This window comes from Urtica dioica, chromosome 6 (genome assembly GCF_054948205.1).
Source record: "Urtica dioica subsp. dioica isolate 48M chromosome 6, U.dioica_male_clone48M_v1_H2, whole genome shotgun sequence".
NCBI lineage: Eukaryota > Viridiplantae > Streptophyta > Magnoliopsida > Rosales > Urticaceae > Urtica > Urtica dioica.
In genome coordinates this window covers 41938158-41956605 of record NC_142761.1, presented here as the reverse complement: position 1 = coordinate 41956605, position 18448 = coordinate 41938158, and the positions used below count along the sequence as shown (strand labels likewise).

General features: G+C 31.9%; 1 protein-coding gene and 4 non-coding genes across 5 annotated transcripts; all 5 read right to left on the bottom strand.

Moving 5' to 3' along the window:
- Nucleotides 1–1029: 1029 nt before the first annotated feature.
- On the bottom strand, nucleotides 1030–1123 carry TRNAY-GUA (transfer RNA tyrosine (anticodon GUA)). The gene is made up of 2 exons: nucleotides 1087–1123; nucleotides 1030–1065 (listed from the first exon to the last, which is right to left on the bottom strand). It is a non-coding gene; the product is annotated as a tRNA-Tyr (tRNA).
- Nucleotides 1124–1700: 577 nt separating this feature from the next.
- TRNAY-GUA (transfer RNA tyrosine (anticodon GUA)) lies at nucleotides 1701–1794 on the bottom strand. Its single transcript has 2 exons — nucleotides 1758–1794; nucleotides 1701–1736 (listed from the first exon to the last, which is right to left on the bottom strand). It is a non-coding gene; the product is annotated as a tRNA-Tyr (tRNA).
- A 489-nt stretch (nucleotides 1795–2283) lies between these two features.
- TRNAY-GUA (transfer RNA tyrosine (anticodon GUA)) lies at nucleotides 2284–2377 on the bottom strand. Its single transcript has 2 exons — nucleotides 2341–2377; nucleotides 2284–2319 (listed from the first exon to the last, which is right to left on the bottom strand). It is a non-coding gene; the product is annotated as a tRNA-Tyr (tRNA).
- A 563-nt stretch (nucleotides 2378–2940) lies between these two features.
- TRNAY-GUA (transfer RNA tyrosine (anticodon GUA)) lies at nucleotides 2941–3034 on the bottom strand. Its single transcript has 2 exons — nucleotides 2998–3034; nucleotides 2941–2976 (listed from the first exon to the last, which is right to left on the bottom strand). It is a non-coding gene; the product is annotated as a tRNA-Tyr (tRNA).
- A 2782-nt stretch (nucleotides 3035–5816) lies between these two features.
- Nucleotides 5817–11627, bottom strand: LOC149394280 (putative acyl-activating enzyme 16, chloroplastic). The gene is made up of 17 exons (XM_089618306.1): nucleotides 11397–11627; nucleotides 10751–10865; nucleotides 10578–10665; nucleotides 10302–10510; nucleotides 10071–10189; nucleotides 9839–9988; nucleotides 9434–9501; nucleotides 9228–9333; nucleotides 8971–9129; nucleotides 8335–8388; nucleotides 8167–8247; nucleotides 7957–8094; nucleotides 7031–7190; nucleotides 6858–6937; nucleotides 6251–6372; nucleotides 6090–6147; nucleotides 5817–6008 (listed from the first exon to the last, which is right to left on the bottom strand). Exons 1-17 carry the CDS (start codon nucleotides 11625–11627, stop codon nucleotides 5916–5918), a joined length of 2031 nt encoding a protein of 676 aa, XP_089474432.1. The 3' UTR covers nucleotides 5817–5915.
- Nucleotides 11628–18448: the final 6821 nt, after the last annotated feature.

Here is an 18448-nt window from a genome sequence, read left to right as displayed (position 1 = left end):
CATCTTATTTGAACAATTATCTCTGCATGAGTTTAGTTATTTCAAAAAGAAATTCGCAGCCGGATAAAGATAACTGAAATCGGAATTCTCCACCTCAATTTATGGTTTAAACCTGAAACAGAAAAGAAAAAAAACAAAATCATTTTTTGCCAAAACTAGATTGTGTAGAAAGTCTGCACCTTAAGTTATAAAGAAATTCAGTGGAAATGGGAACAAGGAATAAAGCACATCAACAAGAGAATAGAACAAAAAACTGAGTGGGACAGAACATATTGATTTCTCTCAGCATTTTTTTTCTTTCGGTTTGTACACCCAATATTACAATTGAACTTTTCTTTTAATATAACCAAATTACTGTAGAACCTTATTGAGATGATACTTTCAAGGACTTGATCTTATGATGCCTCAGCAAAGGGACATTGACAAACAATTTCAAACAAAACTTCAGGAGAAAAAGGCTATCAGAGAGACCAACGTGATTATGGAACAAGAGTTGAGTATGACAATGCTCCTTCATAAATTATTCGAAGATAATCACATAAACTCAATTACTCCGCTTAGCCGCGATTTACTGAACGGAGAGGTTTACAAATACATTCCACCACGAGATTCTAGACTGGACAAGTTTAAGTCAATTGATGTGGAAAAAGTTGAGAGTGATTAATATACAACTTACTGCAAGCAAGTACTGAATTTACCCAAGTTCCGGCCAAAACGCTCTCGACTTTAACTTCAAATCGCTGTTGGATGTGAATCATAATAACCTCAGAAATACTTTGAAACAATAATATATATATATATATATATATATATATATATATATATATTTCTTCCAGGCTGTACTTGGAAAAGAAGATCGAAAGCATTTTTTTTTAAACTAAAACTTGTGTTCATTATTAAATCTGGCTGGCAATAAAATAATGACATGAGGAATATTCCCATATTTAAAACGAAAAAAAATAAAAAATAAAAAAATTCTAACAAGTGGTCTAAATTTATCGAAATGCAGATGAGAGAAAAATTAAAAATTCCGACCTGCCGGATTCGAACCAGCGACCTAAGGATGGCTGTGGGGTTTTGATCCAACTACAGTCCTCCGCTCTACCAACTGAGCTAAGGTCGGTTTTGATCATAAATTATATATTCTGATAATTTCAATGAGTGTTTATTGTCTTTGATGCCAAGGAATAAAAATAGTCAGCAAATAGCTAGCAACAAAAGCTCATTAGCTACGAAATGCAAAAAAGCAAGCCAAACAATTATCTGAAACTCTCGAATCAAATGTTTGGAATCGCAGGTTGACGTGACTGCCAATCAAACAATCATGTTAATTTGACCATAAAGATATGAAACTGACTGATCTTGGAAATATTTTAGCAACATTTTTCAATATGTACGGTGAAAAACTAGAAAGAAATAAAAAAAAAATGCAGAAACAAGTGACCATTTAGAACAGAACTAGACCAAGAAAAACAAAACCAGAGAAATTTTATATGATTTAATTAATACTAGAAAAGGACTACAAAAATCAAGTAGTAATAAATTGTGATTTAAGAGCAAGACTCTTGATCACAACACTTCTAATCATAGTTCAATGTGGTTGACCTAAAAATAATAATTAAAACAATGTTAAGAGTATGTTAAGGAGACAGAGATCTGAGAGTAATTGGTTTAATAAAAGTCAACGCAGAAAAAAAAAGTCCGACCTGCCGGATTCGAACCAGCGACCTAAGGATCTCTGTGGGGTTTTGACCGAACTACAGTCCTCCGCTCTACCAACTGAGCTAAGGTCGGATTGATGATTGATAAACTACATTCTAACACCAAGCTATTTTAATTGTCAATTGACCTTTATTTAATTATTTATTGCTTAATGATCATTAAGGAGGACGTAAGGAGGTTTTCTGTAGTAGAATGCGTGACTAGAGTTAGCTAGCTAGAGTTGTTGAAAATAAGCATACAAAACATCAGCAAATTTGACAAAAGATTAAGTATAAAGTAAAAATGGACTTAAAAACAGGAGAGCATGGTTTTGTTTCAGCTAAGAATGATATCAGCTAAATCTGGATATTATAAGGCTAAAAGGGTTTCTAAATTCATGTATTTACATTTCTCAAAGGATTGCATCCACAAAGTGGCAATAGATTGTGATTCAAGAAAAAGAAAAAGAAAAAGACTTTTGATCATAGCTGAAAAAAGAAAAAACAATGCAAGGAATAATTTTAAGGAGACAGAGATCTGAGAGTAATTGATTCAATAAAAGTCAACGCAGGAAAAAAAAAGTCCGACCTGCCGGATTCGAACCAGCGACCTAAGGATCTCTGTGGGGTTTTGACCAAACTACAGTCCTCCGCTCTACCAACTGAGCTAAGGTCGGTTTTGACGATAAATTATATATTCTGATAAAACACACATAGTTTTTGAACTAATTTCAATGAATGTTCATGCCAAGAAATAAATAAATAAAATGGCAACAAAAGATCACTAGCCACGAAATGCAAATAAGCAAGCCAGGAAATTATCTGAAACTCTGCGATCTAGTCTCAAATAAAATGTTTTTAATCACCGGTTGATGTGACTGGGAATCAAAGATCGTGTTAATTTTGACCGTGCAGATATGAAACTCATTAATCTGCATCATTTATCAATGTACGCAATGAAAAACGAGAAAGAAGAACAAGTTACCATTTAGAGATTAAAATTATTTTTCAAAATAAATTTTATTTGGTGTGATCAATATTTGGAAAAAGACTACAAAGAATCAAGTAGCATCAGATTGTGCTTCAAGAGAGCAAGGCTTATAATAACAACACTTCTAGTTCTAATTATACTTTGATGTGGATGACCAAAAAAATAGACAAATAAAAACAATGTAAGAGTATTTTAAGGAGACACAGATCTGAGACTAATTGATTAAATTAAAGTCAACGCAAAAAAAAGTCCGACCTGCCGGATTCGAACCAGCGACCTAAGGATATCTGTGGGATTTTGACCGAACTACAGTCCTCCGCTCTACCAACTGAGCTAAGGTCGGTTTTGGTAATCTTTCTTTACCTTTAATTTTTAATGACTCCATGAGAGCATAGTTTCCAAGCCAAGGAAGCTTTTGTGTTTGTATTACTGAGATGCATCAAAATCTGTAAGAAACATCAGTAGTCAAATAAACGTTCAAAAATTACATTTGGTGAAAGAAAGAAAATACGCAAAAATTTGTATTAGAAAGGAAAAGAGAAAAGAGGATCTCCAAACCTCATTATAATCACCAAAAAATTCAGAACTTCAACAGCGGTGATAATATGTCTCTAGTACGAACCTGAAAGGTTTCATCTTCAACTAGATTTTGTAGAACTTGAAGTATGGTTTGAAACAGACATTTTCTTTGCCGAGAAAACACGAAGAAGGTTTGTGAATCGCATCGTAAGAAAAGAAATTTGTACGAGGCATTTCGTCGAACATTTGGAGGGCATTTTTCTTTTATGCTGATTAGCTCACAAAGCGTCGGTGGAAAACAGACTCATAGAGCATTGGCTGCGGCGATATCCATGAGATGGACATGATTTAGCCTAAGCCGATTTCCATGCGATGGACATGATTTGCTTAATCTTCAAGAAAGAAAAAGTTTGCATAAAGCAATCGAGTCTTTTGTACACATAGTTTGCTTTGATAACCTTTAACGGCTATAGTGAGTCATAAACGCATGATGATAACGAAAAAGAAAGAGTCAACTAATTTTCATAGGGTAAATTACATCAATACCCTCTCTCTTTTTATTATTGCAAATCAAAGGTAATATTTATAGAATTTGCAATATGTTTGAATAAGCTTAATTTTAGTTTTTTTTTTATAAAAGTTAAATTATATTCAAATGTTTGGTAAAATTGTTTTTTTTAAATTAAAAATTATTTTTAAATATTTTAACTAAAAATTACAATTTGAATTTTTTTTATGTAATTTTTGCTTTTGATTTGTAGTTTCTCTCTCCTAATTTTATTTTTCTTTTACACTAACTTTAAATTCTAATTATCTTTATGTGCTTTTATCGAATAATTTTTTAGAAGTCATTTGAATGTATAATTTACTTCTTACAATCTAAAGACACTCACTTTAATATATATTTTATATACCAAAAATTATCTTATTATTATTAATTACATTTTATATAAATAATTACTGCTTACAAATATTAATATAAAAAAATTAGCAAGATAGCCAATTTAAACGTTTGGGTTTAGCAAAATAGCCAACGTTTCGTAAATCTTAGGTAAATAGCTACTGTATTTTATTTACAAGTGTATTTTTACAAAAATACTCATAAATAAGTTCAAATTTTTTTGGGTATTTATGGGTATTTTTTAAATATATGCTTGTAAATAAGCGTAAATAAAATGCAATGGATATTTACCTAAGATTTACAAAACGTTGGCCATTTTGCATAAACAAACGTTTAAGTTGGCTATATACCTAATGGACCCTATTAATATATATTTTACCAAACGCTAAATCAGTTTTTGCTAATAGATACAGCTATTTTACAATAGTTTATCAAACACCCATCTGTTTTTTAAAACATCAGTTTTTTCGTACAGCATATCTAAAAGCAATTTTTTTTAAAGCAAAGCTATGTCAAACACAGCTAATGTCTATGTTTGGCTTAGCTTATTAAGCTTAATTTTAGCTTTTTCTAAAAGCTAAATCATATTTAAGTGTTTGATAAAATTGTTTTTTCTAAAACTAAAATCTACAATTTGAAACTTTTTGTAAGTAACTTTTACTTTTGTTTTGTATTTTCTCTCTTCTAACTTTATCTTTCTCTTGCACTAACTTTTAGAACTAATTATCTTTATATGCTTTTATCAAATAATGTTTTTGAAGCCACCCAAATTTATAATTTACTTTTTACAATCTAAATACACTCACTTTAATATATTTTTTTATATATCAAAGATAAATCTTATTATTATTTATATTTTATATAAATAATTATTAATTAATATATATTTTACTAGACACTAAATCAACTTTTGCTAACTTCTACAGTTATTTTACAATAGTTTACCAAACACCCATCTGTTTTTTAAAATATCAAATTTCGTACAACAGATCTAAAAGTACTTTTTTTTTAAAAGCAAATCTCGTCAAACGCAGCCAATAACAATGTACAAAATTAAAATTAGTAATATTTTTCGTTCTGCCAGTGAAAACATCCACTTCCGGTTAGAGATTAAAATGGGACGTTGGATATTAATTAGACTATTCAGATGTACTTAAAAAATATAAAAGAAATAAAAATTAGAATGAATAATATTGAAAAGAATTCCTTTCGAGTTTTATTGGGAATTTCTACACCCCGAAACATCCACTTTCAATCACCGCATAATTGAAAATTCCATGGAAGTAAGTGCGGAGAAAGAACCGAAACTTCAGTTTAGTTCCCGTTCCAGTGCCCAAGTTTAGAGCCTCTTCTTCTTCTTCTTAAAAAAATAGTAATAATTTGCAATTGGTGTGGTTATTCGATATTATTTGGAAAAATAAATTGTAAAAACTGCTTGTGGCATTGATCTATTGAAACTAACCGCAGAGATAACTTGAACACTACAAATGTTATCACAGTAACATTTTTTTTTCAAGTTCTAAACAATTATTTTTGTTGATGTTAGAATAATAGTTTGGAAAACTTTACAAATCAGTCTACACACACTGAAAGAAACTTGAATTTTTCGTCAATGAGGCTTTGGAGATGATAAATACTTTTTACAACTAAAGAAAGGAAAAACGAAATTAATACTTGAGCGCTGACTTAGAAAGACACAAATCTTAACGTTGAAGATGCATCATTTTATTGTCAAGATGTTAGAAAATAGAGGTAGTGTCTTATTAATATTTATTTATTTTTCTTATCGCATTTTCGAGTTTAATTACGTGTAGAGATTATCAATTTCTTGTTTGTATAGATCGGCGACTCTGTCCCTCCGAATCTTCATTGTGGGAGTCATAAGACCACTGTCAATCTGCAAATTAAAGGAACTAATCAGCAAATAAATCATCTATCCAAAACGAGTATATAGAAATGCAAAGAGTTATAAAATCACCGTAAATGGCTCGTCAACGATGAGGATTGGTCCGATTTGGAACGAGCACTCTGAAGTCCTGTAAATAAAAATAAAAATAAAAAAAATAAAAAACATTTAAAGAGATTTTATTTGTGATTGTGAATGCAGGGAAAGTAATTTTTTTTTTTTTTAATTATTACCACTTGCGTAACTCGTCGTACAAAATGTTTGTGAGCTTGTCCTTGCTCAGCTCAGAGACGTTAGCTAATGACAAAGCCTCGTCTTTGTTAGGTACGATTATGGCTCCGAGGCGTCGTTTATCCTACACCAATCACTGACTAATTAGCATATCGAAAATTAATAATAGAAATAATTTGTAGTACTCATTGAACTATAACATGAATGATATTTTAGTCACTAATAAACTAAACAAATTAGTCACTAAAATATTGATTTTGTAATATTTAGGCCATTTTTAAATAAATATCAATTGTTTTAATGATATCTATCACCCAATAAACTCATAACATATTTGCTACCATAAATAACGTTTTAATTTTATAAAACCGACTAATAAGTTATAATATAATCATAAAAAAATAAATTAAAGTTAAATATTTTAGATTGTTAAGGTAATATAGTGTTTTAATGAAGCTTTTTGTCAATATAAACTAATTATTTAAGTTTGAAAATACGTTTTCAATTAGTTGTGTTAGAATTCATTAAAAAATTATTGAAATTATCAAAATCTTTGAAAAATAACCATTTGCTCATGAATTATTTTAGTAAGAGCACTTTTATATCTACCTGACCGATGACAACTATCTGCTGAATGACACTACTCCTCAACGCGGCCTCTTCAAGCACAATGGGCTCGACATTTTCACCTAAAATCGTCGTCGAACACGTTACTTCTATATATCCAAGTTTAAAAATAAATAAAAAAGATGTGGATATATATTGAGAGATGGTAAGCGTACCGGTGGAAAGAACAATGGTGTCCTTAGCACGGCCTTCGAGGACTATAACTCCTCCGCAATGACGGCTTCGTCCTCTCGAATGGCGAGGAGCGATCCACCCTATATCTCCCGTGTTCAACCACCCTTTCTCATCCACTGCTTGCTCCGTGGCCTCCGGATTCTAAGATCACTCAAACTAGCTTGTATTACGGATTGAACGTTCTTCGAAATGTGAATCAAAAGCTTGAGTTCGTCGATTGAAATACTTTCATTTGAATATGTGTTGATATCGTGAATATATTTTAAAATATTTCATAAACAAGCGGTATGCCCCGGGCGTTGCTGCAGAATATATAATATAGTCTGGAGGAAGAATTATATAAGGACAAGTGACCAAATATTTAGGTTTGAAAAAAGTGTATTTAAAGTTTTTTGAAAATAATAAAAAAAAATTAAAAAAAAAAACATTGTTTAACTTCTACTTTATATACATATATATATATATATATATATATATATATATATATATATATATATATATATATATAAAATCATAAATGTCTCATGTTTTTTAATTTTCAATTATCTTACCGTCATTTTAAATGAAACGGTAAACAATAATTTAAAAAAAAAACAAGAAGTCAACAAAACTGTAAACACCACTGGTATTATGGAATGAACATCCCTTGAAATGTGAATTGAAAGCTTGAGTTAATTGATTGATTGATGGGAAAGTTTCACAAATACTTTATTTAAAAGATGGTGATTTAATGAATATATCTCATATTTTCAAATACTTCATAAATATCTCATTTTTTTCCAGATATTTTGTCGTCATTTTAAATGAAACCGTAAACAACAAACAAAGAACTATAAAAGAAAAATGAGCATTCTATACTCAGAAAAGGTTTGTAAATAGAGAGAGCTCTTTTCACTTGAGAGATTACCTTGAAGTAACCCTTCATGACTTGTGGGCCTTTAGCTTTTACTATCCCCGATTTACCGGGTGGTAAAGCATCGCCAGTTTCAGGGTCCACGATTTTGAACTCGGTGTGTCGAATGGGATGACCAACTGAGCCAATTACCTTCACAGAATTTACAGTGACGAAGCATAAGAAGAGACGAGTCTGAAAATGTGAATGGAAGGTCTTACTTACATTACAAGTTGGTCGCCGAGCAGCTATAACCGGAGACGACTCTGTTAATCCATACCCATTTTGCACCATCACACCAATTGCCTACATGCATGTAACACAAAAAATCAGGAAAGTGAAAAGAAATATATTAAGGGTAAACAAGAATTAAAATAATATAAAAGATCTAACCTCAAAAAACCTATCGACGTGCGAAGGCAAACTACCACCTCCACTTATACCAGCCTGCGCGAACCAACCAAAAATAATTTACTCATCCAACAAATAAATATACAAAAAGTTAAATTATATATATATATATATATATATATATATATATATATATATATATATATATATATATATATAGTAGTGGAGCCAAAATTCGAACTCAGGGATGGCGTATTTGATAAGAATATAAAATTTTAAAAAAAATTCAAGGGTGTATAGAATTTTTTTTTCATAGGGGGGCAAAAATGAAAAAAATCATATAATTTTGGGTTAAAAATATAAATAAAATAGGGATATTAGGAAAATATCAAACTTCTAAATAGTCAACGTTTGATAAATCTTATGTAAATAGTCACTTTCAGGCGTAAATCTTACGTAAATAGCCAACGTATGATATATGAAAGTAGTTATTTAACTAAGATTTAAGTCTGAAAGTGGCTATTTACTTGAGATTTACCACTGAATGGTTGACTATTTAGTAATGTCAAAAGTTTAAATTGGCTATTTTCCTAATGGATCCATTTTTAAAAGTTTAGAGAAGGGAATCTGGACCTGCAAGTGTATATATAGATACATATTTTGGAATTATGATCATACCTTTGATATACCAATAGCAGAGCGGATCTTGGTATAGACGAGTTTTTTTGCCAGTTCGTGTATCGGCCATAAAAGGCCAGCAATTGTTCTTGCCCATAACCAGTCCAACAACGAAACAATAAGTGAAGGCTGCTCAGGATTTCTTGTCAGATATATTCCCTGTCAACAAAGTTTTAAAGACAGTTCATTCAGAAGATATTAAACCTCAGAAAAAACACGACGTTTTTGTCAAATAAAAAGATGGTCAGAAAAAAGACCTCATAGATCCTCTTAAACTCCATGTATGCAAAGCTGACCCGTATAAGCGTAAGTGCAATAAGCTTGCGGAGCGTAGAACTCTCATTAATTTGTTTCTGAATCCCCCTGAAAAATTAACACATGATTTTGTTTTTTTTTGTCAAAAATCTCGACACTCAACTTTGTGTAATTTTTTTTTTTTACTAAAGTACGAATATATAGATACCTGTATAATGTCTCATATATTAAAGGAACTGTAACAATATACTCTGGTTGATAACTTGCCAAATCATCCTACGAAAAAAAAGAAAACAGAAAACACGTAGAGCCAGCAATTAAACTTAAGGGGGGCCAATTGTCAAATATAAAATAAATCGCGGTAAAAATTAAAAGGCCAAAAATTAAATGTAAAATCAGATTTAAGATTAAAAACAATATAAATTGTAACTATTAAAAAATTAAAAGTAGTCATTTTTTAATTTTTTGTCACCAAAACAAAATAATTAGTGCTTACTGAAATGGATAAAGTTTAAAATCAAGAAAACAATCTTATAAAGGACTAAAACACAGTTTCAAGTTCCTGGAAATCGATAAACGATGATTAACGCGAAATCGAAATTTGAAACCATACTTTCAAGTTCCTCACAGATGTGTAGACTTGCTCAGATCCGTGTGCGAATGTAAAATACTCGCAAGCTCGTTCGTAAGCATGCCAAGGTGGAAGCATGCTCAGAAACCTATCCCCGGCTTGAGCTGGCACAGTATCCCATAAATTTTTCACCTAAAATAAATTCAACATTTTTTATTTTTTAAAATGAAAAAAACAAAGAAAATAAACGCAAATAAATAAATAAATAACGGACTTGGTGCAACAGGTTGCGATGCGTGAGCATAACTCCTTTCGGGTTTCCAGTCGTTCCACTTGTGTAGACAAGCGTAGCAACGTCTTCGCTGTCTATGGCTTCGTAAATGTATGATTTCTCTGTAATAAAATAAAAAAATAAAAAAATAAAAAAAAAACAAATTCAAAATTGATTTTCCACGAGAATCAAGATTGTATTTTTGTATAATAAAATGAGGAGTTATAGACTTACTAACATCATTAGAGAGAGCTTTTCGGCGACTATCCTGTCCCAGACTAACGATATCCTTGTAATTGAAGACGGGAATTCCTTGCACGCCTTTGCTCGGGAGACTCGATTTGTCACCCCACAACAAGATGACGAATCGCATACGGGCTTTGGAATGGAAAGCCTCTGAAATCCGACCGAACAGCTCGGGATTGTCAACTGCTAGTCCAACGCTGTAATCGCGGTTTTCTCAGAATCAGAATTATATGAAGGAATGGTATTCTAAACAAGTTTTCAAACCTCTCGGAGTGATTGTAGATTTGTAATAGTTCTTCAACCGAAGATCTTGAACCCCTCACAACATTGATTGTACCACAAGCCATCATCCCTATATCGAGTTACGAAAATCAAAACGGACACAGAAAACGTAGTTTCGAATTTTCGAAGGAAAAAAAAAAGCCGAGTCTGTTTACCCTGATCTGCAACAAGCCAACGGCATGAATTGTCTGCGAAAAGAGCAACCTTTTCTTCGGGTTTCAGTCCAATAACTCTGAGGCCTTCGCAGAAGTCCAAAATCTCTTGTTCCAGCTGAAATTTCGAAACCAGCACAGAGGACTTAAAAAAAAATTGTGTTTACAAAAAGTAATCTGTGTTCACAAAGTTACGAACTTTGGTATTTTGATCGAATCTCCTGGTAATTCTAGAGACCCGGGGCTCTCCAATTTCCTTTCTCAAGAATTCACAATACAAATGATGCGATTCCTTTTTCTCCCACCGTTCCCTTCTATTTATACTCTATTACAAAATGTCCTATGTATTGATATCATTGAAGTGGATTTGCAAAATAGACGAGGTTTTCTCAAATTAGTGAAATAACCAAAATTTTCAAAAATGTGCAAGTGCCGGGTATCAATAATTTTTTTTGACGATGTCAATAATTTTTTTGACAATTGTAAATTGCTTATATACAGGGGTCAACATTTAGTTTCAAATCCCTATTTTGTTTAATTTTTTCTTAAAATCTATCAGCTCTCGGACCGAATGAAGTTCTTACTTGAAAAACGCCACGGCTTCAACGAAAGAAACAACACGAACAAAGTCATCGGACAGAAATCGGACCTGGCTATAAGTGAACATCGATGGAGGGTCGTGGTAGGGATCGGAAACTGCCACACGATCGCCGTACTTCTCGGCCGTTGATCTCCAAATGTCGGGAATCGTTTTCCATTCACCCGACGAGACAGTAGCGCCGTTGCCCGACGAAACCAACGAACTTTCGAGAATCGGCGAACACTTTCTTATCTCTATTTCCTGATCAGTGTATGTACAACAGAACAAATTTTTGGGCATGACCACAAAAAATGAAAAAAAAAATGAAAAAATACAAAATAAATTACAGGATCAGTCTATGTATAGAATTACGTACTGCCGACATTTTTTTTAAAGTTCAACTGTACTTGCTTCATATGGAGTCAGCAGAGACTTTAAGACAAAAATAAACCCATATACGGAAGGGAAAAAAAAAAGGTTCCCAGGTTACAAAAGAGGCAATTAAGACTCAAAATTCAAAACACCAAATTAAAAAAAAAAAAAAAAAATCAATATGCGAGGAAAAGATCATCACCTGGGCGTGGCAAACAACTCTGTTTCTGAGGAAAAGGCGTGCGTTAAGGGGTTTGGATTGAGAGAAGAGGAAGCGATCGCAGAGCCCAGGGTTCGATGACGTCATCAAGGAAAGAGTCGCCATTGGAATCGGGTGAAGAGAAGGAGATGAGAGGTGTTGATTCATGAGAAAGTCGCTTTCTTTATTTGCTAGAGAGAGGGTTGTTTGTTGTTGATATGATATGGTGGTGATTAGATATGGAAATATTCGCATGAGACAACAATATTATGGGAACGCATAGCAACTGAGAGAGAGAGAGAGTGATTATATATATGATATATTGTTGACTTGGGAAATGGGAGGTACGAGAACTGTTGTCTAATGGGAAGAGTGGATTTGTTTCTGTGAGTGACATTATTGTCTGTATGTTTGTTTTTAAATAACAGTTTTATGCTTCGAATGGGCTGTGGTGGTGAAGTGGGGTTGAAAAATAGGCAGAAGCTGATAACAGCTTCTTCTTTTTTTGTACTTATCTCTTTTCATTTATTTATTCTTTCCACCTAGTACTAATTTTTTTCCTTTTCTTTCTTTTTTAAGACTCCAATCTGTACTTCGAGAATTCTATACGAAGAATTTAGTAATTTAGGACCGGTAACAGGCAAAATTTAGTTACTGCCTAAGAGCATTAGCTATATAACATTTGACGTTTTGTATAATAGTCAACATTTTGTAAATTTAGCTTTTAAGAATAATTATATCTTTCTAATTTTTAACACAATGTGATTGGTCATATGTTTCTAAATTTTTCTAAGAGAAATTTGGTAAAATATGACCGATAATACATGAAATTTGGTTTCTATTCGAAAGTATCGAACTTTGAAAATGATAAACCAAACGAATTAAGTCACTTCAATTTCTAAGCTTGCAGAATGGTCAACGTTTTAATATTTTCAATACAATAGTCAAAATTAGCAAGTTTTCAGAAAATTCAATACCTAATATAACAGGTAGGAATTTCGGTTTATTAAACAAACAAAAAACTAATCGGTATTATCAATCCATTAGAGATATTTTATTTTGTAGACCTTCTATGTGAAATCCCACAATACGGTCTAGTTAGATATTTATAAATTTTGCGTTTAGATACATATTTTCAAATTCAATTTATGTGTTGTGTATTTCCGTTCAAATGTACACGTACATTATTTAAGGGATATATATACAATTGTTGAATATATAAAGAATTATACTTACAGTTAGGGACCTCTTTAAAAGAAATATATATATATATATATATATATATATATATATATATATATATATATATGTTCATATAAAAGGAAGTATACGTTTCAGATGATAAAATATACTTCAATTAGATTACATATATATTTATATATATATAAGTATACGAAAAGTTTATGTGTATACGTTTCACAGCCCTGTCTTCGCACTTATTTTGTTATTTATGTGCTTATATATATACACATATATATGCCGGATGTTGTAATATATATATTACTAATGAGTAATGAGATTACTTTGATATAAAGTATTCAATGTATATGTGGAAGTTATTTGTAAAAAAAAAAAAGGTACTAGAATCAGATCCTTTACCCATTAAAGCTTTGTAACCGTTTGGAAAGTATTTCAATGGTAACCGAAATGTGATGTTTGAGATTACATGTTTTCCTAATATATCATTACGTACGGCTGATTTTAGGAGATTCGTAATAATAAAGGTTTTTTATTTGATTTGTTCTCTCCTTCTCTCTAATATCCGTCACTCTATTCGGCAGTTGCAGCGCTCGTAATCCTTCCGCTAGGCCTGATTTGATTTTTTGTTTTCTATGAGTTGATTAGGTTGGAGTTTCAATGCGTTTTTTCTTTAGTAGTTATAATTGCTTAAGGTTTTTGTTGAAATGTTGCTGATATTTTTGAAAACGAAATGGTGATGTTTCGGGCTTTTGTGATTCAATTTCATGGTTTGCTTTGTTTTTGTAATTTGTGGAATCTAGATCTGTTTTTTAGTGCTATATAGTCATGCTTTATGTTATTTTGCCCAATTGGAATCTAAGATAATCGAAGCCCTAGTCGCCGAGTCTACTATCACTGTAAGTGTTTGTTTTTCTTTATTTTCTCTATGTGTGGTATCTGAGTGCTTTGAAGGGTCGTTTTAGGGATTTCTTTTCCATAACAATCCTTAGAGCTGTTATAATTGGATCGTCTTTGTTAATTGTTTCTGTTTGTTTAAGTTCTGATAAAATAGCGGACCTTTATAGCTCATCTGTTTTTTTCTTTAGATTTGAGGTTTTCGATGTCAGATAATACAAGAACTGCAAGGTGGGTTACGCAGTTTCAGTGTCTGTTGTTTCTTTTTATGTACTGATACTCGAGGATTATAGGTGCTCTTTTCCTTGTATAATCATATCATAGCCAGTGGTATATTGGCTTGGGAAGAAAAAATGTGAATTCCTTTAGTATTCTGCTGGAATATTCTGCTCTTTTTCTTCACATCCTCTGTTGTGACCCGTTTTTTTATTAGTTCTTTTCTTCTTTGGATGTTTTTTTTTTTTTTTTTTTTTTTTTTTTTTTTTTTTTTGGGTCCTCTTATCAGTACTATCCCTCTGTCTGTTTGGTTTTCCCTTCTTAGTTTTCTTTACGCATTAGGGAATTCATATGTGCCCACCTAGTCTTTGCTCATATGTGCATAGGATTTTTTTTCTAGCTTATGCCAATTGTCCTTTACTTGTCTTTTTTGCTCCTCTTCTCTTTGGATTTCTTAAGTGTGCTCTTTTCTGATCAGCAATGTAGTTTTTTTCTCCTTGCTATATGCTCTGAACAAATTTTCAACGTGTTTAATAACTCTCATCCTTTGTTCTCATAGACATATAATCACTTTATACGCCAATCTTCTCAAAATTTTGTTATTTACCTAAATAATTAAATATTTACTTATTGATATTAATATTCTCTTTGTCTTTCTTCGGTTCATTTCTGTAACCGCTTTCTCTCCCTCTGTGGAAATTTTTTGGTTCCTTGTAACCGTTTTCAAATAAAACAAATATTATATGATCAAATTCCAAAGATAGTACACAAAAAGATTACAAAGATGATTTTTCTCCTTGCTCACTAATAATAGAACACAAAGATAGTACAAGGCAGCTTTAAAATTCTTTATTTTCTTTGTATAGTGAACAAAAAATATAAAACTTTCTTACGTTACAGTTTTGTTTCCTGAATAATGATTTTTTAAATAGTTAGTTACTCTTTTGCAGTTCTTTTTTGCAGTTTTTCGGGCAGTTTCTTTTTGCAGTTTCCTTTTGCAGTTTTTTAGGCAGTTATTGCAGTTTCTCTTTGCAGTTTTTTTACAGTCACTCTGCAGTTCCATTTCAAGATCGAGATCGTGGCTGTTTTTTCTGGAAACCAACTCTTCTCTTTACTTATAAAACCCGTTCCATACCTGCTCTCCTCAATATCTTAACACCTAAAACTTTCTCTCCCAACCATCATTTCCAACATGTTGCCTCCCTCAAATACCATCAGCCAAACAGACTCATTGTCTCATAGAGAAAAACAAAATCACACTCTCCCAGATAATCAAGATGTACAAAATCTTGATCTCTTAGCCATTGCTTTATTTGTATACGTCTTAGCTCAGAAAAATAATCATAATTGATAGACTCTTTGATGCACTGTCGAAGGCATGGAATCCACGAGAAAATTTCTCCATACAACCTCTTGGAAAGAATATGTTCTGGTTTCATTTTGAAAAGGATGCAGATCTGAAAAAAGTTATTCGAGGAGCGCCCTGGAATTTTGACAAAAGTCTCCTAATCATAGACATCCCTACAAATCTCTTTCCACTGCCTAAAGAAGATTACATCTCTCTCCACTTCCCGTTTTTTTACTTCCTAATGTCCTTTGTATCCCCAACATCTCTACTTCATATCAGCACTTCTATTTATACATAGTTAAATCTTGTAATTCAATAGTTTTTATCTTGAAGTTACATGTGTATTTTGTTTAATGATATACTTTCGATGTCCTTGTTTTTGGTACATCTCCTTACGCCCTCTCACACTTTCACCTAGAAATTCTTTAAATAAAATTTCAATTCATAAATATATCATAATTTAAAAGGGTTCAACTTTTGAGTTTTTTCACTCAGATTCTCCTTTGTTAAGGAACAGAACGTAGTCTTATACTTAAAATTCATGGGAACAAATCATGAACAATCTAGTTAAGGAACAAAATGTGGTCTTATATCTATATTTCCTTTATCTTCGCTTATTAAGCAAAAATTATAAGTAGATGGCTGGAGGATTAATTATCAAACAGATGGAAAAAGTTTCGTAACATATCAGATATTTTTAACTTCAAATATCATTGATTAAAGGATTCAAAAATAAGTTTGAACTTATTTGAACCCTGATTGAGTCCATAAGGAAAGAGGTCTTCAGGTATTTATTTTTAATGAATAAGTCTCTTAGTATGATGATGACACATCTTCTGCCAATGTACATGTAAATGACAAACACTTAACTGTCTCTCCTTGGATTTCAAGATAATACAAGTAGTGTCACTTTCCAAGCCAAGTTTGAATTAACCGTACCCCAAATCTAGATGTTTTGAGGCTATACTCAATTATGGGATTATAAAAGTACTTCTATAACATTCTTAATTTTTATTACCAGTCCAAAAAACTTCATTGAAACTGGGTACCTATTTTTTTAACTTTTTACATATTAAAGCCACCTTTTAACTTATTTTTAAACAACCTTTTGGGCTTACCACAACAAGCCTATTGCCCTTAATTTTAAATTTACGAAATTAACCGCAAATCATCTTTAACCTACCACCAACTATAATAGAACTCTACGCCCAATTTATATGTTACTGAAGATTTTTAGCTCACACCCATCTTCACCGACTTTCAAATACCTAATCCTTAACAACCAAATCATAAATAATTCTCTTTACTACTCGAGGTAGAATGATCGAATCTGAATCTCACACATTTACCTATGTATACTTACTCTGAACCAACAATTTATAACTAATACACAATTTTTTTAACTTTCTTATGCAGACACCCTAAACATCTTCATAATCATTCTACTCATGCGGTTCATGAGAATTTAATAAATTTTTGGTAATTAGAATTCCATACTCATACTTTATTTGTTTACTTATTTATATAATATTTTTACTTTATTACTTTATTCCACATTCTGCTTATGTATATTTTTAATTTTTGGCAATATATACACTTTTCTTTTATAAAAAAAAAAGACTTCTCTTTGTTTCTTTGTATCTCCCGGTCTATATGGAATGCAAGGAATAAAATGATCTTTGAAAACATTAAGAAAGACCCTTACCAGATTACCTCGTGGATGTTAAATTTTCTTCTTGAATTTCAGTCTGCCCAATCCAGACGCTCATCTTCTATTAGTTTGCCGAGTGGTCCTGACCCCAAACAGGACCGCTCCCAAGCAAGATGGGTACCCCCAAGTTGCGACCTCTACAAGCTCAACGTCGATGCCTCAATTTCAAAATCTTCTAACTTTATTGGAGTTGGAGCTGTTATTCGCTTTTCTTCTGGACTGGTTATGGCTGCATTGGCTCAAAATCTCCCAGGCAAATTCACGGTCAAAGAAGCTGAAGCTCTCGCTCTCCGCTACGGCTTGTCTTGGGCTTTGGACGTGTTTCTCGCCTATCCACTTTGTGGAGTCAGATGCTAAGACGGTGGTGCAAGCTTTGGAATTGAAACTTTTTTCAAGATTGAGTTTGGTTCCATTCTGTCTGATGTATCTAGTTTATTGTCTAACTTTCCAGGAGTAAAGTTGTCTCACTTTTATAGGGAAGCCAACTTGGCAGCCCATGGGTTAGCAACTTACGCTCTTTTCATAGATGATAAACTCGGTTGGCTGGAGGATTCTCCTCCTTCGATAGAGTCTGTAATTAATCAAGAATGTTTGTGATTAATAATAGATTTCTATTTTTCAAAAAAAAAAAATATCCGTCACTCTATCACTCATTTCAATCTCATGTCCACTGATCATCTTTTCCTTTCATTCATCTCCTTCATCTCGATAAGAAATACCCTAGCCCCAAAAGATATTAATATCTCTTAAGTGCTAATTTTTTTAGGAGGAGTAAAGAGTTGCAAGATGATCAAGGTATTTTCATGGTTCCTCAAGATACTTTGATAATATGTTTATAGTTGTCATGTTTTTTTTTTTTTTTTTATCAATCAAGAGTAAAAATATTTTACTGTTCTACACATGTTATGGGTCTGTGACGTTATCAAATTCTTTTTCCGACACGAAATTTTTTGTGTTACAATTGTTTTCAAATTCATCTGTCCATGATTTTATTTTTTTGAAAAAGATACAAAGTTATGTGTGCGATTAAAGATTTTTTTTTTCCTACCTTTTTTGTAAAATCTTCTACAACAAAACCGATAGAGCTTTACAATTAAACTTTAGCCTATTTTTACTATGATGTTCCAATTTTGAGCGTACAAAAGAATATAATTATTTGATTTTTTTATTAATATCTTATG

Coding starts and splice junctions, on each gene's coding strand:
- LOC149394280 (XM_089618306.1), bottom strand. CDS start 11,627: ATGCCCAAAAATTTGTTCTGTTGTACATACACTGATCAGGAAATAGAG. Junction 7,191..7,956: donor TCATGAAGGGTTACTTCAAG/GTAATCTCTCAA, acceptor GAGTGATCTTAG/AATCCGGAGGCCACGGAGCA. Junction 6,938..7,030: donor CACCATTGTTCTTTCCACCG/GTACGCTTACCA, acceptor CGACGATTTTAG/GTGAAAATGTCGAGCCCATT.